The following is a 25,383-nucleotide window of genomic DNA, read 5'->3' as shown; positions in this document are numbered from 1 at the left end:
TCAGGTGGAAGAGAGAGAGAGAGAGAGAGTGCGAACATTTACAAAATAAATACTTATTGAAGAGAAAGTGTTAAAAAAAAAATATTTTATGAGAGAATCTTCCATTGAGATGATCATCACACACAATATATTTGTGTATGATGATGATTGTAATGGATCAAACATGAAAAATGATGCCAGAAATGATAAACACAACAACGTTTCTTTTTTTTTGTCCAAAAGAACATTTTTAGAATAAGAATTATAACATTGGCCATGGTGATAGAAGATGATGATGGTGATAACTAGAAAACTAAAGAATCACTGCAACTAAAGAAAAAGAGGAAGAGAAAAGGATCAGGCAATTGTATGACTTTGTAATTGTACACACGTTGAATTTTTCTCTCATATTTTGATCCAAAGAAGAAGAAATTATCATCATTATTATTAATAATGATGATGATGATGATGATAATAATAACATCATCATTGATGATGATAATGAGAATTGAATTTTTTGTTTTGTTTTGTTTTGTTTTTTTAGTTTCAACACAATGTATGTGTGTGGTTGGTTGGTTGGTTGGCTGGTTTGTTTGTGTATATGTTCAAGTTGAAGGACAATTCAATTTCTTAATATTTTTTTTTTTTTTTCGTATTTCATTAAGAAATTGTAAACGTAGGCGATACTGTGTTAAAATTATGTTTTTTTTTTTTAGTTTTGGCAGATGATAGAGAACATAAAACACGTGTGTGTGTATGTGTGTGTTTTATTGAATTGAAAGGAAATAAAAACAATAGAATCTATGAACAGAATTTATAATCATCATCATCATCATTAAAAGATAATGAAATTAAGCCAATCATCACCATGAAAGGGAAAAAGAATCAAAATTTTAAAATTTTTTTTTTTTTTGGTTTCCTCTAAAATCATTATCAATTGCAATGAATTTGGATGTTTTTTTTTACTTTTTTGCTACTACTACTACTACAACCACTTTAATTACTGTGTGTGTGTGTGTGTACGATATTCAAACATATCATATTGCAATGATCTGATTTCTGATGATCAACAACAACAACAACAACAACGTTCGTGATTAAAACGAATCGATTTTCTTTGAATTTTTTTTTTAGTGTATATAGAAACAAAACAACAACATGACAAAACTGGAAACAAGTTTTTCTGTTGTTTCATAATCAATCAAAAAAAAAAAAAAAAAAATTTCCACTGAAAGCAAAAAAAAAACAAGAAGAAATTTTCATTATCAATTTTTTTCTGTGCATAAAGTTTCCATTTTTAATTTATTCATCATTTACAAAAAAAACAAAAATCAGGGTAGATTGTTCTATTATTCATCATATGGATTTTGATAATTAGAAATAGAAACAAAAAAAAAATCTAAAATTTCTTTCCATCACTGACCATAAATGGACATTCACCATATAATATTCATTTATAAACAACGTCAAAAGTTCGCAGTCCAGTCACCTTATTGTTGTTGTTGTTGTTGTTGTTGTTTGTCAACAACAAATTTTTGTCAATTCATCATGAATTCTAATTATGGAACTTTTTATACACAATCAATTATTCACATTGTGTTTCATTTTCATTTGATTTTCAATGAAATTATGCAAAATGAAAAAAAAAACTAAATAAAATCAGTAAAATATGGTTATTATTGACAGGAGAGAATGGCTCAACCAATTTATAATAATCAAAATCAAATGACAATGAATAATAATGATGATGAACAACAACAACAACAACAGCAACAACGACAACAACAACAATTGGATATGATCAGTGTGAATCCATTTGTCAATCATTGCCATATGAATGGTTGGCTACGTCTTTATACGTATACAATTGGCATATTTTTATTCATAATACGTTTACCACCATTCATTGGTTTTATAATCATTGCCGTTATAATAGCTAAATTAACATTATTAATAATAGCCATTGGCCAATGGTTTGGTATGCAAACAGAATGTATACGTAAAATTGGTCGAAATATATCCATATTTTTATTACGAACAGCATTATTTTTTGCTGGTTTTTATTGGATACGTATGGTTGATCAACGACCATTAGATCGTCGTGATCATTTGGCACCGATCATATGCGCTGCACCGCATTCATCATTTTTTGATATTTTACTCATATTAAAATTAAAGAATCCAACATTTGTTTCACGTAAAGAAAATCTTCGTACACCATTAATTGGTAATATTTTACGTCTTTACAATGGTATATATGTTGATCGTCATAATAAAGATTCACGTACAGCAACCATACAAGCTATTATGGATCGTACAATCAATCATGGTGAACATGTATTAATATTTCCTGAAGGCACTACAGCAAATCGTAAAGCTTTATTACAATTTAAATTGGGCGCATTTCTACCACGATTGCCTATTCAACCAGTATTAATACGTTATGAAAATTGTTGTGGACTACAGGATCCAATCACTTGGACATGGGAAGGACCAGGATCGGTTAGAATTTTTTTCAATACAATGTCTTGTTTATCTATTGATTGTGAAATAACGATTATGGAAGAATATCGTCCCAATGATGATGAACGACAAGATCCGAAAAAATTTTCACAAAATGTTGCCAAAAAAATTTCTTTTGAATTGGGTATACTACAATCATATTATTCATATGATGATGTACCATTAATGCCATTGGCTAAACAATTTCGTCTTTTTCGTTCACCAATATGTATACTGATGTTGAAATTGGCCGATAAAATTCGTTCATCAACAATCATCATTGTCAATAATAATAATGATAAAAGCAACAACATTCAACAACCAGTGATGAATCAATCATCAAATGGATTTATAATCAATACAAATAACAGTGTTTTTGATGGCCAAAATAATCAAACAACAACAACAACAACAACAACAAGTGATGATAGTGAATTTCGAACTTCAGGCTATTCATCATCAGAATCATTGATTGAATCATATAAACCAATTAATATGGATCAACCATTATCACCAATGAATGATTGTACAGAATCATCATCTGATCATTTACAGAATTTAACTTTGTTTTCGAAAACTTTAAATGATTCAACAACAACAATTGAATTTCAACATTTACCCATTAGTAATGTAAGAAGACGAATATTTCGTTTAATACTACTTCGGCGTTAATTGCTATCGATGATAATAATCGTTTGTTATATGAAATATTCTGTCGTCTTATTGAACATTGTATTACGGTGATGGAAATGAATTTTCAATATAGAATTATTGAATCAAGTAATGATTTACTAAATCTATGGAAATTATCTGAATTCATTAGAAATGATGCAACTATTCAAAGTTTAAAAGGAATTTTTATTGATTTTATCAAAATGTTAGAAATGACAGTGGCGTTACCAATTACAACAATGCACGTGTTAATCATATTACATTTATGTGATATACGTGAATATGATCTTTGGGAACGAATACGTGTTGCCATACGATTGTTTGATCGAATGCATCCACCACCATCACAATCGGATAAAATGATCATTAATGAACCATATTTAACTATGAATGAATTTCAAACACTATTATGGTATTCGATCGGTTTAAATGAATTTAATGATTATTATTTTCTACAAAATCATTTTGATTATCGTTATATAAGAGAAAATCTATGTCGATTATTTTGGCGAGCTGTAAATGAAAATGCACCACAATTGATTCAAAAACAAAAACCACCATCACCACCACACCAAACGATGAAAGAAAAAGAAGCGCGAGAATAAATTTTAAAAATTTACATATTTTTAATCTAAAATAATAGATGGCGCATTGTGCGTAACAAGTTTTTTTTAAATGATCAATTTTTCAATGATTTCAATCGATTGTCAATTTAATCGCTGTTGATCATCAATCGATGATGTATACAATATATTTATAGCGAAATAACCAGAAACTTTATCATTTCGATTCATTTGTTCTATTGTTTTTTGGTATGATAGTCGAGATGGATCGATAAAAAAGCGCGTGACCATCTGAATTTTTTTTTTGCAGAATATTCCTACAAATGAATTGTATTCGTATTGGCCAACCTCTTCAATCTCTAATGTTATGTTGGTAGTTTTTTATGTAATGTAAATTCAAAGCATCGTTCAATCATTCCATTTTAGGTCATTTATTTTTTCATTGTTCCACATACACAGACACACACAACATCCATACATCATTCTGATGATCAAATTTATGGGCGTGTCAGTAACCGGAAAACTAACAACAGCAACAGCAGCAGCAGCAGATTTCAAATTTATTTTGGACCTATTATTATGGGTAATTTTTCGAATTTTTGTGCGTGTATGTGTGTTCAAAATTCTAGAATTTGGACATTGTTTCTCGGGATCTTGCTATCGTTCTCTCTCTCTCTCTCTTTCTTGGTTGAGTGAGACACACCTTTTTTTCATTCATTTTTTTCTGTTGTTGTTGTTGTTGTTTTTGATGATGAAAACGAGGAAATGATCATTGGTTCTAATCGAACATTTTTTTTTTGTTTTGTTTTTCATTATTGGGCGCACGCATATACACTCGAATTCGTTTTTTCATCCACCACCCACCCATACGATTGTTTTTTTTATAACAGATGGCAATGTTTTTTTTCTTCTTTTTTTTTGGTGGTGGTGGTGCTGGTGGTATAATGAATAATAATTTCATTGGAAGAACATGAACAACGGCCGCAATCAATGAATCGCAACAATCGAACACCAACGATCAATTTGGATAGACCAAAACGCTAGAAATCAAATGTCATGACCATCATATGTGCCATTCACACACGAAATTGTAGTAAAAATACGATTATCAGGGCAATATTGAATTTAGTGAATTCAAAAGTAGAAAAAAAAAACATTGAACAACCGGCACAATGACCCGGTAATAATATCCTTATAATAACCACACACACACACACATTAAATAAAACATCACCAAATGTAATTGTGGCAATACTAACAACACCTGTACTACTATTATTATACATCATACGGGTTAGCAAAAAAAAAAGACAAAAATTCAATAACCCGATTTTTATATACACAGCTGTGAATTAAGAGAATAGAAATTCAAGAAAGAAAAATAAAACGGACAAGATCAAGATCAGGTCATCGTCATCATTTTCATCGGTAATAAAGAAGTGGTTTTTTCTAGTTTTTTATTTCAAAGTTGTTTGGCGTGTGTGTGTGTGTGTGTGATTGATAATGTTGATGATTGTGACCCCGAGGAGGTCGCAAACGCGCGCTCTTTACAAACTCAATACAAGAAAATGATTTCTCATCATAATCATCGAATAATAGAAACTCCCTTCATTCGCATAAATTGAAATACCAAAAAAAAAGCCGAAAAACAGGATGGACGCCATCATCATCATCATCATCATCAACAACAACCATACTGTGGCATTCCACCCATATTTCAAAAAAAGAGTGGGAGAAAAATAAAAAAAAAAATAATAATAATAACGAGAAGGAGGGAGGGAGGCTTGTTCTATACAGTAGTGTCTCGAATAATTTGTTCCAAAACGGAAATGGTTAATCAAAGTTCCATTTTTTTTCAAAAAGAGAACTGATAAATCCATATTATAAAATCTATATTAGATTATTGGATATAACAATATTTTTTAGCACAATGAAAATTTGATTCTTTTGAATTTACCATTAGCTATGCTGATTCTATAGATTTTGGCTATTTGAGGTGGTTTTAGATATTGTCAATGTTTCCAATAATCAACAAAAAACCACCATCGCTAACCGAGATATCACTGTATATATATATATATTGATGATGTATATGCATGGTATCATCCAACACCCAAAAAACCAGCAGCTACCACCACCCCAATCATTGTCATTTGGAGCATTTTAGTTCGTATTATTTTTTGGATACACGTTACGTCGCTACAAGTCATGCCGGTAGAAGTACCAACAACAACAACAACAACAACAATCATTTATAATTATCTTTCATTCTTCAAGGTAGTAGCATACTGATCAAGTAAAAATTAAAAAAAATATGTAGGCAAAGCATATAGTATTGGTATTAAATGAAAAATACCACGATCCATACATTTATATCAGATATACAAAACAGATAAGGTAAGTGGATAGTTGTAGTGGTGGTTGTTTTTGTTATTGTTGTCATCATCATCATCATCGTTGTTGTTGTTGTTGTTGATATTGCTGCCATTTGTCTTGTGATGAGTTTACAGAGTGAAAAAAAATAACAATTTTCATTTTTTTTTTTTTTTTTTTTTGATTTGATTGATGGATCAAATTAAGATCGGTGTGTCTACATTGAGTTCTTATTCGTCATATAATTTACTGGTAATTTTTATTTAATGTGAAAAGTTTTGTTTTATTTTGTTTTGTTTTGATTATCAACACGAGGAATTTTTTTTTTCTTCAATTTTATCGAAAATTTCAAATTCTATGCCGCTCCCCGATTGTGAAGAATGGCTATATCCACCTTGATTGTCATCATAACTTGATTGACAAAAAAAAAACAACAACATAACGTTCGATTATTTTTTTTTTTTTGTTGATGATGATATAACATATAACTATATAATAATCGAATTAAATGATTCTTCTCCATTTATGTTTCATTACATCAGCAGATTCAAAAGATAATATCCAACCATCCAATTAGCAGATATTGGACCTTGAACCTTTTTGTTTTTGTTGACAAACAAACCAATAACGAAGCAAATAAAAAAAAATATATCATTATATCACGGGATTCAAATTATCCATAACACAAACAACAGCCCGACTTTTTTTTATTGATCCGAAAAAAATTTCCAACAAAATAAAAAAGCATATTCTTAAATTCTAGGAACATTCATTACTTGAAGAATCATGCCAACCATTTTTTTAAAGTGTTTATAATGAAATAATTGATGTATAATATACAAGTGTTTTTTTTTGTATCAATCAACATTTTTTGTGACTTAATTAGCTTAAAATATTATTATTGTGCCCACACCTCATTCACACCGAAAACAAAATATTTGATGGTAAAATATATTGGTCGATTGTTGATCCTGTTGTATTTATGCATAATAACAGGCTGTATGTCGTTGTTTTTTAGTGTTAACTCATTGCATATACACGATACCAACCAACCAACCAACCAGTAATAACAACCACCGAACAACCAACCGATCGAACCAAACGCCAATGTGTGTGTGTGTGTATGTGTGTGTGGATAACAACAAATGTAAATTGTGTGTGTGTGTGTGTTTGTAATTTTCAACATTGTTTTATATATGGGGCGTTTCCCATTTGGTGAGTTGGATTGTTTTTCATTGAATTTAATTGTTGAATTATTTTTTTTTTATTTAGAATTTCAGATTTTCATCACAGGTGACACGTATACACACATCTTTTCATTATATTGAAAGTGTAAAGATTGATTTTCAAAATCTATGAAACCGTAACATTCCAGAATCATAGTAAATTCAATCAATTTTATTTCATCAATCATCATTGAATCATTTTATTCATTCTTTTATATAAATATCTATTTTTTTCTGGAAATTTTTGTTCACTCATTCCAGAAATTCTGAAAATTTATGGTAAGTTTTTTTTATAATGTAAACATTTGATTTTTTCATACTTTATCAATTGTCAGAATATTTCATAAATTATGTGGAATTTCAATTTTTTTTTTAATCTTCTTTTTGATTTGATTAGAATCCTTTAATACTTGAAGTTTTTGAATATTATCATGGTATTTTCAATTTGATTTTTTTTCCTATTCGAAATGGCGCCATGTAAATAAAAATTACTTAATAGACAGAAGCAGTAATAGCTTGTCATTATCAACATCGAATCTTTCTTAAAAAAAAAATTGAATGATATATCTTGTCTTTATCATCATTATTGTTGTTGTAGTGGTTGATGTCTTTCACATTTTTTTTTTCGTTGTTGTTGATGATGCACAAAAAATCTCATCATCATCATTGTTGCAATGATAAAATGGCGACAAATCTAAACTTGATATGATGCTGATGATGATGTTGGCCTTCTTGGCATGTATTATATACGCATATAATTACATAATATACATGCATAGACCTTTTCTCTCTCTCTCTGTGTGTGTGTGTGTGATAATAACCCTTTTGATGACATGTAAAAAAACATTTGGTCAAAATACTTAAGGTTATATAATATGAAATAATGAAATGCCTTGAATGAATTGAAAAACAATGAATCTTGTGTTGGTGGTCTTTTTAATTTTCGTTTATTTTTTTTACAAGATAATACCTTGTTTTTATTATTATAATATTAACATTACTCTATACATTTGCTGATTTTCAGGAATGATGATGATGTGGTATGTACAGAATTAGAAGAAGAGGCAGAAAAAACCCACGCATACTCTTTTTATATGCTTTTTTTCAATCATTCAAGAAAAAACCAGAAATAATATGTAAGAAAAAGTTGCATGGCGCCTTTTTTTTTGTTCATCGTCATTGAGACTTGAGATATGAAATTGGTTTTCATTCTCCACTATAGGAATTTTAGGATGAAAACGTTGGCATCAATTCGATAGTATGGCATTGATGATGATGATGGTGGGTGTATAAGTTTGGTCATTGAAATGTTTGAAAAAGAGCTACTTTTTTAACATCATATCAAACAATGTGTGTGTGTGTGTGTATGTGATGGAATGGATGAGTAAACGGCATTCATTTAATGATGATAAACTATGAATAATGATTGTGATTAGTAACGAAAATAAGAAAAAAAATTTGTGATGGTACATTCTCGGTTCAAGATGATGATGATGATGATGAAGATGGTTGTGGGCAATTTATTATTTTCATCCAATTTAGTATACTCGGCTCCGTTGACGGTTGACGCACGCATATGATCTATTCTGTTTTTTACCTTTGGCTATTTGAGATTTTTGCTATTTTATTTTATTTTTGTCTATTCTGTCCCGGAACCAATATTATTATTATGGAATTGAATTTGAGAATATTGTTGTCGTGATGTCAAAAAGAAATAAAAATAGAAAAATTTGGCTTCAACTTGTTTTTATTCATTACATTTTTTTTTTTTTTTTTTTTTTTTTTGGTTTCTCAATTGATGATTTGGGCTTTTTTCTCTTTTGTTTTTTTTCTCTTTGTTGTGTGTGTTTGTATGTTCGATATGATGATATATGATGATTGAATAATTCTTTGTTTTTTTTGTTTTAGCCTGTAGCTAATAATCATACTAATAATGATTAGAGATTCATAAGTTCATAGTTCATTTATTTATATGGCTATTCTTTAGTTGTTGTTGTTGGCTGGCTGGCTGGCTGGTTGATTGTTGTTGATATTTGATGGATAGTTGATAGTTTTTTATTGACGTTGGGTGTGTCTTGTATATGATGATGGCGGTGGTGGAGGTGGTGGTATCTGTATATGTGTGTGTGTGTTTTCTTTTCTGTATGAGAATGGCCAGTTGAATCTAGTTTTTCTTCATCATCATCATCATGATCGTTGCTTGTATTTGGTGTCCATATATTTTTTTTTCTTTCATTCATTATATATAAATTATCTTTGAGATTGGCGGCGTTGTTTTTTTTTTTTTTTTGGTCTCCACAACCTATTCGTATGTTGATTTTCATAGGTGTGGTACACAAATTTCCTTCCACCATTTGCAGTCATTCAGTTTTTTGTTCGATAAATTCGAATCGAATTTAGTGTGGTGGTATGGTCTCTCTCTCTCATTGGTGGCTGTTGTTATTTGTTGATATATGTTGGAGCCAAATGAATGATGAAAACAAAACAAAACGAAAAAAAAAATCGTGCAATCGACCCAAATGTATAAGGCCAAGTTTTTTTTTTCTTCAATTCAAGATTATTCAATACTAAATTTTGTTGAATGAAAAAAAAAATTTAAATGATGCTACGATGATACAAAGAATATGTTGATGACATCAGCATAGGCTGGCATAACATAGGCGTGGTGCTTGAATTATTTTTTCCCATTTTTATTTAATGGAAATCATTTCGTCGTTAGTCGTCGTCTTTGATGAAATCATTGCATTCTTTATCATATCATTGCCATAACATAATAATCCATTGTTATGTAAATCGATAATTAACAGCTTTTATTTATTTATCGAATGTTTTGTTTCTGGTTATTTTTTCAATGAATTTTTTCGGTTTAAAACTAATATAATAATTTTTACATTCAATAATCAACTGGTGACGACATATAAAATAACCATGCCATTATATCAATATTTTTCTCCATAAAAATGTATGTTGTTTTGGTCATCATCATTTTAATATATATTGTTGATCATTTAGCAATGTGAATGGATAGATTTTTTTTCCTTTCTACTACTATTGATGTGGTGATATAGTATTCAGGCATCGAATATTTGTGACAAAAGCCTGTTTATAATTATTTCACTGTTGTTGCTGGCATTGAAGATGTATTTCGCAACGTATTGGATTTAGATTTTCATTTTAATGTTTTTCGATGCCTTCACTCTGTGAGTGTGTGTGTGTTTGTGCGTTATTTCCATATATATTGTATTCCGAAATGTCACACAAGCATACACAAAATGTGAATGATTCGTTGATGGCCAACAAGTTTGGATAAATTATCGTTCAATGGTTTGGGTTCATTGGTGGTTGTTTTATTAATTTTTTTTTTTTTGAACGAAAATCTGTCTACAATTTTGTAACCATACACTTGTTTGTGTGTTCAAAATTTTGTTTCGTTTTCAGTTTTTTTTCTAAAGTTTTCATATGTTTTTTTTTAAATATTAATTTGTAACTAATGACAAATTCTGATGTTTGTTTTCTATTTTTTCTTTTATTTAGGTCTGTCAATATATATAAAGTTTACAACTTTCCGAATTAAAATAATTCCGGATCAAAACTCCATTTTGATAGTAATCATTCGTTCTTGGTAACGGAATTATCATAATTAACACAACACCTACATATTTTTTTTTTGATCTTTTTTTTTCAACGATCAATTCTTCAACGCCTCATTTTCAAATAATAATATTAACAACAACAAATACTTCAACAACAACAACAATAATATAATATAATAATAATAGAAAAAAAAGAGATATACAAAAACGAACTTCGACTTTTAAACCGCCCGAATATTTTCATGAACGACGACTACAGCAACAACAATTGAAGGCACCCATTTTTTTTACCTGCGTTTGTTTTCGTCGTTGAATCAAGAAAGAAAGAAAGAAAGAAAAAACAAGGACAACATATCATATAATAATAACCAGCCGACGCCCAATAATCGCGAAAAAAAACTTGCTGATATTTGTCCAACATTTTTTTTATATTATAAACAGCAACAGTAGTAATCGAAACAAAATCACATGCAAATAAAAAAAAACGCAAATTTTTTTACTTTAAACGGGTAAAGAAAAAATCAAATGGTGTCCATATGTTTAGGTGATGATGACTTCAGCTTCGAACCTTGCCGTTCGACGTATCAACAAAGGCAATCAACAACAACAACAACAACAGCAGCAACAAAGGCGACGAAATTGTACAATATCTTGGATGTCTAATCAACAACAGTTAAACGGTGATAATAATAATAAACGAATTGTCGCTAATCATCATCAAACGACAACAAAATCATTAAAGAATTTAAATTATCAATTAAATCAAAATCTAAAAACAGTTACAAATAACGGTTTGATTAATAATAATATTGTTTCAAATAATAATAATAACGATTATTATTACGACAATTATTATCAACAACCGCAACAACAACAACAACAACAACAACAACAAGAATATTTTGATACATATTCAAATCCAACGGCAATATCAACAAGTGGTTTCAGTGGTGGTGGTGGCGATCATCTAAGCATTGGCTGCCAGAATACTGTTAACAATCGTCCAAAACCGACATATCCACAGATAATTAAATATAAAAGAATAACCACTGAATCATCTAGTGGTGGTGGTGTTAATAAACGATCATTAATATTAAATTCAACAACCAACGGAACTATTGCACAAAAACGAAAACGACAACGACAACAGCAGCAACCAAGTTGTCGAATGACATTTACAAATAATAATAATAATCAATTTATTGATACAATACAATATACGACGACAACAGCAACAACAACAACAACAACACAGATGTTCCCTTGTTGTTGGAACGGTTGTCAAGAAAGTTTTACCAGTGCCAATGCATTGCGTAAGCATTTGGATTTACATGTAAATGAATTGGAACAACAATTCACAATGACAGCTGTGATGTTGGTACGTGAAGCGGCCATGCGTGGCAATAATAATAGTACTAATAATAACAATTCAAATGCAAATGATAATTCCACGACAACCAATTCATCAGCAACAAATTCCAATTCCAATCAGCAATTAAATAATAATAGTAACAATAATATTGATCATCATCAATCGACAATGTCGAATCATCATATGATCGATGGCTCCGGTGGTGGTGCTAGTGGAACGGATGATCATGGCCATCAAGTTATCGGTGTAGATGATGATGAGGAAGAGGAAGATGATGATGAGGAAGATGATGAAGAAGATGTATACGATGGTCTTACTACCGGTGGGATCACACAACAACAACATTCGCATGCAACAAGTTTATTGATTACATCACAGCATGATGGTGTCGGTGGTATGGTTGGTGATAATCATATGAATGATGAAGATGATGAAGATGATGATGGTGATGATCAATCATTAGTTGATCCAACACAATTACTAGATAATCATTGTATGACAAATACAACGAATAATAATAAGATCTCAAATAATCATCTTATATCAAACGGTAAGCTGCTATTATTTACGATTTTAAAAATTTAATATTTCTTTTTCTTTTATTCAGGTTCACAGCAAATATCTGTTAGTATCAGCAGTAATGGCGGAAGTCGTAAACGAACAAATAACATCATTGATCCATCCAAAAAGTATGGTTTTCATGTTCCCTTTTCTGTTATTAATTGATTTTATTTTTTTTTACAACAGAATGATTAATTCATCATCACCTCAATCATCAACGAATTTAATGTTGATCAATTCCTCATCATCGAATAATCATCATCCTCATCATAATCTACATCATCCATCACAATTATCTGTAACTGTTTCTGGTAGTGGTGGAACCATATCGAATAAACGTATGAAAATTATTAATGCCCAACAACAATCGACAAATATGATGATGCAACAACCTCAGACACCAGCACGATCGAATCGTAGACAACAACAGCAACATCATCCAAATCAATTACCATGTCAAACGGTCGAGATTGTTCCAGCCAATGCAAAATCAGCGAAAACGAATAACAACAACAACAATAATAATATAACGATCGTATATCCAAGTATATCACCACGTAATTATGTATGTCCGGTGCCATCGTGCAATGCTGCATATACGAAATCCAGTCATCTAACAGCACATATGCGACGACATACAGGCGAAAAGCCATATGCATGTGATTGGCCTGATTGTGGTTGGCGTTTTAGCCGTTCGGATGAATTATCACGTCATAAACGATCACATACTGGTGAAAAAACACATCTCTGTCCATTCTGTTCAAAAGGTTTTTCAAGATCTGATCATCTAAGTAAACATTTACGAGTTCATCGACAAGAATTACCCGATAATTTTGATGTTCGTCATATAATAAAAACATCGCGAATGTCTGGTACACAGCAACAAGCTTCACCATTACAGCCACAGGTCACAATGACCGTTAAACATGGTACTGGATCATCAACATCAAGTGATAATAATAATAATAATTCCAATTTACTTATTGATACTAATAATCATCATCAAATATCACATTCTTCACAGATTCATTTACTACAACCAAAGGTGACGATTAAATTGGAGAATGAGAATGATTAATGCCCACATGGATTACGATAATTGGATATTTTACCATCGTTACGCACATTGAATCGTTCCCGCATCCAAAACTTTATCATCATATCATCGACAAAACGAATGTTTCGAACCAAAATGATGTCGTATTCTTTTTCGATTTTTCTCTACTCATTTTGATCATCATTATATTCACACATCATCATCATATAATCATCTCTTATCATTTTCTCATACACACACACACACACACACATGCTTATATTTTTTTTTCTCATTCAAAAGTTCCAGATGTGGTTCGATTATTATATTATTAATGCTACAGACTTTTTAAACCTCCTGATTATTACATGCATCTGCAAATATACATACACACACACCAACTCTCGTATATAACATTCCATTTCTTGGATTTTTTTTTTTATAATATTGATCAAATGATGATGATGAAAAAAAATTCCCATATCCGTCGACATTGCTTGATTTTTTTATGTAAATTTTATGATAATTTTTTTTTTTTTTTTTGATTGGTAAAAAAAATCACCCCGAATCCGTCATATTAATAACCAATACACAGCACAATGTTTATTTTTTCTAATTTTTGTCTCATAGTGTTTTTTTTTGTTTTTCTTTTTTTTTTCATTCATTCATTCATTCATTTTCACCTTTGATTTATTCCGATTAATTAATATATATAAATATTCAAAAACAAATTCACATTTCTTTGTCATTTTATTCAATTTTTTTTTCTATTTTATCAATTAGAATTTTTTTTTGTATGTATAAATGAGATCTCATTCAAACACATACACACACACCATACACATACAATGTACAAAAAAAAAATAACAATACAGGATATCAATAAAATTTGGAGAAGAAGCTCAATCTCATTGATGGATGGATGGCTTCCGAATTATCACCATCATCGATGGATGGTCATGGATCATCATTGTTTTCGATTATATAACAACAATAACAACAACAACAACAACATAACCATAAACATTCCAATAAATTTTTCATTTTGTTTTCCTTGGTTTCGTCATGAAATGAAATGAATATTTTTTAATTTATAATGATTTATTTATATTTAACAATCGCTTTCCCTGTACCCACACACACACCGACAAACAAGAGCTCAAAGAGTTCGATCTAAATTGTCTCAAATATTCAAATGATAAACACATACACACACAGACACACACACACACATCAGACTAATATCTGTGTATGAATGATGATTAAAAAAAAAAATGAAAACAACAAAAAAAAAATTTTCCATTCATAAATTTATCAAATGAAAAATCGGAAATGAAAAAAAAAATTCATATCTGATATATAATATTGTCCTTGGTATATAATCGATCGATCTGAAGATCACCACGTACACACACCACTATCCTTATTGAATGTCACACACATGAATGAATCATCGCCGTATAATTGAATGTCAAACGAATTTTTTTTTATTTTTTTTTATTCTCAAGTTTTCTGTTTATTGTCGTTGTTGTTGATCCAAATCGAATCGATTGATAAATATTGAAAATGAATGGTGAATTCTTCACATCTTTGTTTTTTTTTTGAACATTTTCATTTTGTTTTGTTACAACCAATTCATATATTGTTGATGTAAATTGATTTATGATAATGACGACGGGATGTACAATTGATGATGATGATGGTGGTTGACATTGAATTTATATATATTTTTTTTTTTTTTTGCGTTTTGCGTTTTTGTTTTTTCCAGTATTTCTAGTAACCTTCGTTAACCACATACACATTACATGCAAAACCTGATGAATCGAAAGATTCACAAGTGTTTATGTTTGTGTTTTTGTGTGTATAATGAATGAATATGAAAATGTTTTGTTTGTCTTTTTTTTTGTTTTTTGTTTTTGTTTTTTTTATCGATTTCGATTTTGTCGAATGGCAAATTGTTTCAAATATAAATATGGTAATGAGCAACTATTTGAACAGGTCGACTGGTTCACAAACATTCATATGGATTCATTCATCAATCAATCAATCAATTATAAATCGAAAATGATTGATGAACCCGATTTTTTTCACATATAGAATCAATTTTAAGATGATTGGTTTTTGTTTATATTCTCTTACTGGTTCACATTCATTTATCATCCGTTATGGCCACCGTATTGTTATATGGCCATTTATTATTGTTGTTAATGTGTGTGTGGGGGGGGAGGGTTGTTGGAAAAAAACAAATTTCACCGCTAAATTAGATTCATGATAAATTATATCATTACGCAGAATTCAAAATCAAAATCAAAATTTCAATTACTATTACAGAACATAATTAAAGAAGCTCTCAAGCACAAATTCAAAATCAAAATTTCAATTACTATTACAGAACATATATATAGTATTTATGAATTCATTGAAATATTACGTTTTTCATAGGAAATTTTTGTTTTTTCTGTTGAGATTGCAACAACTGAAATGAAATTTTATATAAAACAAAACAAAATATATTAATTACGAAACTATCGGTTGCTTGTATGTGTGTGTGTGGGTGATCAAACGTCAAAAAAAAACAAACGAAAAAAAATATTCATGAAAAAAAATATTTTCCTTTTCTTTGAATTTTCAAATTTTTTTTTTTAAAAATTCAATTTCAATGCAATAGATATTGCATGTCATCATCATCATATGATATATTGTGATTAAATACAATCACAACCAGAAAAAAAATGAATAAATAAAAATTCTTTATGGACACCCAAAAATAGATATCATCATCATCATCATCAATTATTATGATTATAAAAATGATGGCCACACTGTGTTAATTTTTTTTCATGTTAAATACCTCTTCTTCCTTTCCCCTCAATAATAATCAAATGAAACACACATTCATATACACACACACACACACACACAGAATCGACCTTGTAATAATAAAAAATTATTTCTAATAATTCTATGAAACGATCATTGATCAATTCATGATGATGATCATCATCACAAGTTTCAACGCATATTCATTTTCTTATTATTTTTTTTTTTTTTTGTTCAACCATCATCAACTTATCATTATAAATGAATTTCATCAGAAATTTTTTATGACACGTAGAGAGAGAGAGAGAGAGAGAGAGAGAGAGAAAAGGATTAAATCACAATTTCGATGATGATGGCGGTATTACATTTGAATAAATACAAGAAATAACAAAAAAAAATATTCTGGTGAAATAAAAAAAAACAAAACAAGCAAGAAAAACAAAAACTTCCTGCATTCTTGACAATGAAAATTTCTTTCAATAAAGAAATAAACATTTTGAAAAAATGGCCGAATCAATTTTTGTTGTTGTTGTTGTTGTTGTTAAATAAATGAATCTATCCAATGGAATGGCAGCCAGAAAAAAATTTTCTCTTTTTCTCATCATCATCATCATCATCATCATCATCATCTGTTCTATGTTGAATCACAACCTTGGAGAATAGTTTGGATGCCATTTGTTTTTGAATTCATACATGATGCATAATAAATTCAATGCATGGATGCACATATTTGTGAATAAAATATTTGTCAAAATTTTGTCAAATAATCAAAGTTACTGGTGTGGGAGTACGAAGAGATAGAAGGTTCAACAACAATTCAAAAAAAATAAAAAAAATAAAAAAAAATTTCGCCATTAACTGAATTGTTCAATTTGATTGTTTTTCACACACACACACAGACACTTATCACACATCAGTCATATTGTTCATCATCGTTGCCATTAACATCATCATCATAATCGTTGATTATATATATGGTACATGTGTAACCCTTTCCATTTCCTTTCTTAATAATTGTTGTTTCCCATTTGAATTTGTGTTTGAATATATATAGTAAATTTATTTGGCTTATAGACTGATGATTGATTGATTCGGTCGATATTATTTAAATTTTAAATTCATTCGTTCATTTGAACTGTTGTTGATTGGATCAATTTTTCATTAAAGAATTGATTGCTGCTACTGCTTGTTACACAAATTATTACAAAGCTACCAGATAATAATTTATGTGTTGACCTCGAAAATTTTTCCAATTTTTTTTCATCACCATCATCATCATCATCATCATTATCATTTTTAAGAAATGAATTTTTCTTTCTCCAAAATGGGACATGTAATTTGATTCCATAATATGACATCCATTCATGTGTGTTTAAATGTGATTTTTTTTTTTTTTTTGATCATTATCACCACCATCACCACAACCAACACCACTATCAACATGAAGAAATTTTGAAATTCGTTATTACGTTTTCTTTTTTTTCCAATTAATAATTATCATCATCATCATCATCATCATCATCATCGTCGTTATAATCGAGATTCCATTTGATTTATAATGAGAATTTTTTTTTTTTTTTGCTTTTCAGGTAAACGTATACGGGAAAAAACTGGAAAAAACCTGTTGATATTATTATTATTATCATCATCACATCTATTATAAATGATAATTACATTACATATATAAGTAAAAATTCATTGTTGTTGGAATTAATTTGAGAATATTCACTATTCACTCCAGTTTTTTAGTAACAACAAATCGCATGGTCATGACATGGTTCATAAAATTTTCCCAAACACATCTACATTATCGATAGTACTTCTTAGTAGTGTAGTGACCTTGTTTGATTCAATTTTTTTTTTTGCTTTTCAAGTTTTTTGTTTTTCAAAGATGAATTTCGAGTCTGAATTTTTTAATTTCAATAAAAACCTATCATCAGCCTATTTCCATTTCGCTAGACGTTAACCCCCTACTACTACTATCATCAATGGTTCGATTATTCACATTTGTATGGTGGTGGTGGTATTGAATTAAATTCAATTCATCAATTCTGAAATTGAATTTTTTGAACATGAAACAAAATATTAATTACAGTCAATATACAATCATATAAATAATAAATACTTACACCAATTGTGTTTGAATATTAATATTTTTTTTTTCGTATGTGTGTAGTATACTTGTACATCCTGTTACTGATTGCTAATCACGTTTGTATTCGTGTTGTATAAGCCACGACCATTTTTCCGCTTTTAATGATAATAATAATAATAATTCAATGTTTTAGTTTCCAATATTGGAAACAACAACAACAACAACAACAACAACGGCGACTACGACGACGACGACGACGACGATCATCAAAAATCATCATCCAAATCAAAATCAAATCGATCGTGGAGTTTGAGTGAGAGAGAAAAAAAAAGAACAAAATTTGTTGATCTCGACGATGACGACGACGACGACGACAATCACAGAAATTCAACATTTTTTAACAAATCGATCAAACACACACACACACAAAACACACAAAACAGTCAAAACAGACAGACAGACTGATCATTTCTATTTCGGCACCAAGTGGCGGCATCGAGGTTTTTCAGGATCGACAACTGTTTTTTGTTTTTTTACTTCTGACTTCCTCCGCTCACTCTGTTCTATTTGTGTGTATGTTCGATGTTGTTCAATGAGATCAACTTTCAATCATTTTTTTGTTTGTTCTGTTCTGTTCGAATTAATTTTTCACTTCACTTTCATTTGGTTGATTATCGTTGCCAGTGGCAACCCATTTTTATTTTTGTTGCATTTAATTTTTTGTTTTTGTTTTTTTTTTTTTTGATTCAATGACCTTCCACCCCTTCTTCTTCATATTCGCTATTCGCTTGTTTTTTTTCTTGCATTTAATGATCCAAATTTTGATTGCAAATAAATTAATCATTCAGATTAATGAATGATTGAACAAGAAAAAGAAAAAACGTACGTACAAATGAACTAAGATTAAATGACTTCCTTGTTAAGTTATTTTTTGTTTTTTTTTTCCTACTCGAATGTGTTTCGCAAATGATAATCCGAAAATAAATCCAAGTTCAACTACCCGCCTTCTACAATATACACACACACAACAACACAACACACAAGGTCTATTTTGAGTTTGTTTATCCAGACTTTTTTCTTCGTGTAATGAACAGGAAAAAAAATCATCATCATCATCATCGTTGTTGTTGTTGTCATTGAAAAAACCATCAACCTCCACATTGAAAACATACAAATTGATTCAAAAAAAAAAAAAAAAAATATTCCATGAATTCATGTTTTTTTTCTGCTGATTGGTAATGATGATGATGATGATCATCATGATCATCATTATCGTTAATGATCATTTTATGAATGCATTATATTCTGTTTTCTTCTGATACTGATCGATTGTTTTTCATTTAAATTTTCAAATTTGAAACTTGTTGTCGCTTGTCCTCATCCTCATCGATCGAATGTTTTTTATTTTCATTTTAGGTGATTGAATTTTTTTTTTGTCATTTGTCTCCATTCAAATCGATTGGCCAATCAAATAGTAATGGATCTTCATATCATTAACTTGTTGTTGTGAATGTAAAAAAAAATTGGGGAAAAAATTTCGGCAGCAGTCTGGTTTTTTCTGGTAATAAAACAAAACAAAAAAATTTTTTTCCTCCTCTCATCAATTCAAACTCATCAAACATGGTCTGACCATCGCCAACACACACACACAATCAATTTCAAAGCTAAAAAAGGAAATTTTTTTTTTTTCGTTAATCCTTTCGGCAATTGTGTTTGTTATTTTTGGGTTTTGTTTACGAATCGATTATTGTTATTGACATTCAAAAAAAAAAAAAAAAAAATGTAAAATGTAAAAAAAAAACATCAACAACAGGTTGAATTGGAAAATTATTATTATCATCATCATCATCGTCATTATAATCGAATCATTGAAACACACGCACACACACACATGTGTCATGTGTAAATCGAATGTTGTTTGTTTGTCTTTAGTTTTTTTTTTTTTTTTGGGTTCGATTTTGCAAGAAAATATCAATCAATTAATTTTTGTTTTTGGTTTGTTGTTTACATGTTTTTTGTTTTCCATGTGATCACATTTTTCAACATCATTTGTTGAATACAAGTTTTTTTTTTGCTAATAAATAGCCATGTTTTTATGGCGAAAACATGCCATTCTGTTGTTTGATATTTCATTTTCACTTTGTTTTTTGTTTTTTGTTTTGTTTGAATTTCATTCTAACTAGATATCAATTCTTTTTTTTTTCGTTAATTTTAACAGATTTTGACAACAAACAATGTTCAGTTCATTTTTTCAAATGTTATCGTTCAGTGATAATTTGAATATAAACATTTGACATCTTATCGGTGAGAATAAAATAATCGGTCATTGTCGGTTTTTTTTTCTTATCTTCGAATTTATAAATGTGTGTAACCTCGATTTTTTCTTAAAATGATTGCCAGATTTATTTCTCGATGATTGCACGATTTCTTTTTTTTTTATTGATCAATGAAATTTGTATTTACTTTTTTTTCTGGTAAAATAATTTGTGATATCAACAAGTGCGATTTTTTTTCACTCTTTCATTCTTCATCATTTGTATTGAAACCAGTCAAATTGAAAAAAACGGTAAAAATGAATGCTGAAAATGCCAATCATCCAGAAGATGACCAATCAAATCAAAATGAACATCATTCATCTAATCAACAATCATCAATCAATTTATCGGCTATAATTCCACAAACAAATACCGGTAATTATAGGGATTGCTGTGATCCAGATAATAATTCAAATGATCAAACAACATCGACCATTTCATGTTCGATCCAAATGGATCAAATTAGTACACAACATAATAATTCATCATCATCATCATCATTATCGACAGAACAATCATCATCAACAACAATGGATCACCATCATCATGTTGCTAATATGAATAATAATGATAATCATAGCTATCGATCTCGTAATAGTATAACAAGTATATTAAATTTTTATCGTCGTAATTCCAATAATTTAATCTTTGATGCAAATACATTTAAACAAGTTAAACGTCTTTATTGTGGTATGTTATTGGTTGCCATTGCATATTCTGTTACAATGGTTATTATGATGATGGTATTATATAAATCATTACCTGAATCAACATATAATAATTATCGTCAACAACAACAATATCATCGAATAAATGAACATAAATCTGAGTCACAATCACGACCAAAGATTACGACTGTAGCTACGATTCTAACTGATAAAGAATCAGTGTCAGTATCATCATCACTACCACCATCACCACCACCATCACCACCACCAGTAGAAAATGAATCATCGGAAATAATAAAAAATAATCGTCTATGGATGATGGATACATCAGGACAAACATTATATCGCCATTATAATCAACAATATGGTAATCGACAAGCATCTACATCATATGTAAACCGTACACAATTGGATCAAGTAATTGCCATAAATTTCCTAACAACCATTCTTTATATAATGGCATTCTATGCTGCACAACGTGAATTCTATCATCTTACATTGGCATTCACAACTACATTGGCAGTTAGTATGAGTAAGTTTGTTTGTTTGTTTGTTTGTTTTTTTTTAAATTCTAATATTGGATTTTTATATTAAAATTTTTCAAAATTTTATAAAAACAGTTATATCATCGGTTAAAATATTATCCGAAGGTTCAAATTTTCCTAACAATCTAATGGGCATTTTATTACGAATGTCAATCGTATTGACAGCATTAATATATTCATCACAGATACGAAAGAAACAAATTTTCATAAATCAAGCACAAACATTTTGGTTAAATCATCCACATACAACTGCAATGCTTCATGATGCAACAACTATTAATAATAATAATAATAATAATTCTTCATCAACAACAACAACACAACAGCAATCTAGATCAACAAGATCGGCAGCTGTACAGCTTATACAAGAAATATTCGGTGTATCCCCATCAACCGGTACTTTAGTGGCAACACATCCATTTCATGCTACTGTTGCCACTACGGCTTCATCATCACCAAGTAAAACGGAAAATATTATCATACAAGAATATCAAGATCAACCACCCGATTATGAAGAAGCATTACGTTGTCCAATGCCGGTTGTTAGATCACTTCCAGTACAAACACCGATTACATATCCAAGATCAGCACTAACAATAACATCATCAACATTATCTTTAATTGCACCACCATCATTTGATCAATTAAAAACATCTTCATCAATAACAACATCATTGCCATCGTAATCGATAAAATTGTACGGCTATCGATTCTATTTTTATTTTTATTTTCCAAAATGAAAATAAAATCATTGACGTAATGACATGAAAATTTATTTTACACACATGATTTTGATGGTGTCGATTTGATCAGAGAATAGGTTGAAAAAGAGTGAATAAAGAAAAAAAAATTTGGGAAAAAAGTCCTTTCCACACTATTCAAACATTTGAATTGATTCTACGTAAAAGACAAACATTAATCTTATATCAGATATATATAATAACACAAATAGATTTTCCATCTTTATGGTTTTTCGGTTTTCATTCATTTTATTAGTCTTTTTTTTTCTCAACGATAACGATATTTGTACATATTTTGAAATGATGATTGAAATATAATAAATAAATTAATTTTATACATTTGAAATTAACAAATTAATTTTTTTTTCTGTTTGAAACTTTTTCGAATTCATAATTCTCGAACCCTCATTTCTTTATTATTCGAATCGATAATCGATTGTTTGACTATCGATATTTTTTTTTCATAATGAAATTCGAATATTTGTCCTTGTATTATTTTGGGGATTTTTTCTTGTACATTTAATTTTCAATGGAAAAAATATCGATAAATTTTAAAGCTCCCTATTGTCGTTGTCCAACGAAAACATTTTATTGATCACGGATGTCATGACAATGTATTACAATACACATTACAACATTCAATTACATGATGATGATGATGATGATGATGTTCAAAAAAAAAATATCCTTGATCGATTTGATGGATGAATGAATCGATTGATTGATTGATTGATTTGATTAACCAAAAAAATAATATTGGCGTGAAATCTTGTTTGCTTTACATGGACTTGATTTTTTGTTGTTGTTGTTGTGTTTTATCTATAAAAATCAAACAATCATTGTGGATAATTTTCACGTGTCATCTATTTGAATTTTTTTTTTTTGTCATACATTCATTGGCCATTTTGTTGACATTGAAACATTACGGTTGGATTATAATGTATTGAATCCGTGGATTTTTTATAATAATAATAAGATCCATGATGATGGATTGTGGCCGAAACGAAGAGAGAAGAAAGAAGAGAAAAAAAAATTTTCCCATATATAACCTATATATAGGAAAATTAAATTGAATTTTGAAGAAGAAGAAGAAGAAAAAAAAAATAACACACACGTACAACATTGAATTTTGATTTTGATTTTTTGTATACGTAAATAACTGACGTAACATTCCTGATTCAATCTAAAATATTTATAAAGATAAAGAATGAATGAATGAATTGGTAATCGCACATCATGTTCTATTATTATTATTTATTAATAATAATCTTGTACATTCATTTGTTCTAATTTTGTAATCCTATTTTTTTTTACATTTTATCCAATAATAATCATAATTACATATTACTATTTTTATATTTATTGATTCATTGAAAATTTTGAACTAAAAAAATATTGATACAACATGAAAATCAATGTCAATCAATCAATCATTCATTCATTCATTCATTCATTCATACATGATAATCTAGGGAACAAAAAAAAAACAAAATGAAAAAGAAAAGAGAAATTTTCTGATTAAATCAAATTAATTATTATTATATAATCATGCATGCATGTGTATGTATGTGTGTGTGTGTGTGTGTATGCACATATTATGCAGATAATTATCAACATTATTCACACATGGATCAATGAATCCCCCCCCACACACGGCCCTCGTTTACTATTTAGAAAAAAAAATCGGACCTGTTGCTTCAACAACAACACACGTGTATACGTTGTGTGTACATGTTTTTTTTTGTTTATATATCATCATCATCATCATCAATCTAGTTTATGATCATTTTCTTTTTCATTTTCATTTTTTTTCCATGGCCAATTTTTTTTTTCGTTGATGATCTTTATTTTCTACATATTCAACGACGACGACAACGTTTTTTTTACAGGAACTAATTATGGCACTTAAGTAGCGTGGAAAAAAAATAAACGATAATGGCAGTGATGATGATGATGATGATGATGATAATGCCACCATTCGTCAATTGACTTAAATGGCCATCAATTGTTTATGCGGGCATATGTGGTTGTGACGATCGATAGATGGATGATGGATCCTAGATTCAGATCATCGATATTGTGTATTGAATTGATTTTGTTTTCTCTCTCTCTTTCTCTCTCTCGATTTTTGTTTTGTGTACTTTTAATTGGTTTGTTTATTTGTTTGTTTGTAATTACATACACTTGACATTGAACTAAATATTTTTTTTTTGCTTTTTGTTCTCTTCATCGTGACAAACAGGATGGATGTTCAATCCAATTTAATTCATTTTTTTTTCGTTTTGTTTTGTTTTCACTGTTTCTAATATTAGATTTCCATATA

General features: G+C 29.3%; 3 protein-coding genes across 10 annotated transcripts; all 3 read left to right on the top strand.

The window, feature by feature from the left end:
- Window positions 1-1,678: 1,678 nt before the first annotated feature.
- LOC124496402 (lysophosphatidylcholine acyltransferase) lies at window positions 1,679-3,758 on the top strand. Its single transcript, XM_075732719.1, has 2 exons — window positions 1,679-2,722; window positions 3,223-3,758. The coding sequence occupies exons 1-2, from the start codon at window positions 1,705-1,707 to the stop codon at window positions 3,756-3,758; spliced, it is 1,554 nt and encodes a 517-aa protein (XP_075588834.1). The 5' UTR covers window positions 1,679-1,704.
- Window positions 3,759-6,203: 2,445 nt separating this feature from the next.
- Window positions 6,204-15,172, top strand: LOC124496384 (uncharacterized). Of its 5 annotated transcripts, none has more exons than XM_075732976.1 (6): window positions 6,204-7,304; window positions 7,362-7,594; window positions 10,850-12,830; window positions 12,888-12,969; window positions 13,028-13,770; window positions 13,866-15,172. In XM_075732976.1, exons 3-6 carry the CDS (start codon window positions 11,456-11,458, stop codon window positions 13,895-13,897), a joined length of 2,232 nt encoding a protein of 743 aa, XP_075589091.1. In that variant the 5' UTR covers window positions 6,204-7,304; window positions 7,362-7,594; window positions 10,850-11,455; the 3' UTR covers window positions 13,898-15,172. The 5 variants fall into 5 exon arrangements, with proteins under 5 accessions (XP_075589091.1, XP_075589090.1, XP_075589087.1 ...); XM_075732975.1 differs by having other exon boundaries at window positions 13,028-13,791; XM_075732972.1 differs by having other exon boundaries at window positions 6,212-6,341; window positions 6,635-7,304; window positions 13,028-15,172.
- Window positions 15,173-18,843: 3,671 nt separating this feature from the next.
- LOC124496385 (uncharacterized) lies at window positions 18,844-23,406 on the top strand. 4 transcript variants are annotated; one of them, XM_075732950.1, is made up of 5 exons: window positions 18,844-18,908; window positions 21,011-21,120; window positions 21,193-21,266; window positions 21,342-22,307; window positions 22,396-23,406. In XM_075732950.1, the coding sequence occupies exons 3-5, from the start codon at window positions 21,239-21,241 to the stop codon at window positions 23,004-23,006; spliced, it is 1,605 nt and encodes a 534-aa protein (XP_075589065.1). In that variant the 5' UTR covers window positions 18,844-18,908; window positions 21,011-21,120; window positions 21,193-21,238; the 3' UTR covers window positions 23,007-23,406. The 4 variants fall into 4 exon arrangements, with proteins under 4 accessions (XP_075589065.1, XP_075589063.1, XP_075589062.1 ...); XM_075732948.1 differs by lacking the exon at window positions 18,844-18,908 and adding an exon at window positions 19,125-19,365 and having other exon boundaries at window positions 21,011-22,307; XM_075732947.1 differs by lacking the exon at window positions 18,844-18,908 and adding an exon at window positions 19,125-20,353 and having other exon boundaries at window positions 21,011-22,307.
- Window positions 23,407-25,383: the final 1,977 nt, after the last annotated feature.

The sequence above is a fragment of the Dermatophagoides farinae genome, chromosome 7 (assembly GCF_024713945.1).
Source record: "Dermatophagoides farinae isolate YC_2012a chromosome 7, ASM2471394v1, whole genome shotgun sequence".
Classification (NCBI taxonomy): Eukaryota; Metazoa; Arthropoda; class Arachnida; order Sarcoptiformes; family Pyroglyphidae; genus Dermatophagoides; species Dermatophagoides farinae.
Note: the sequence above shows the minus strand (reverse complement) of the source record. Positions and strands in the feature narration are given on the sequence as shown.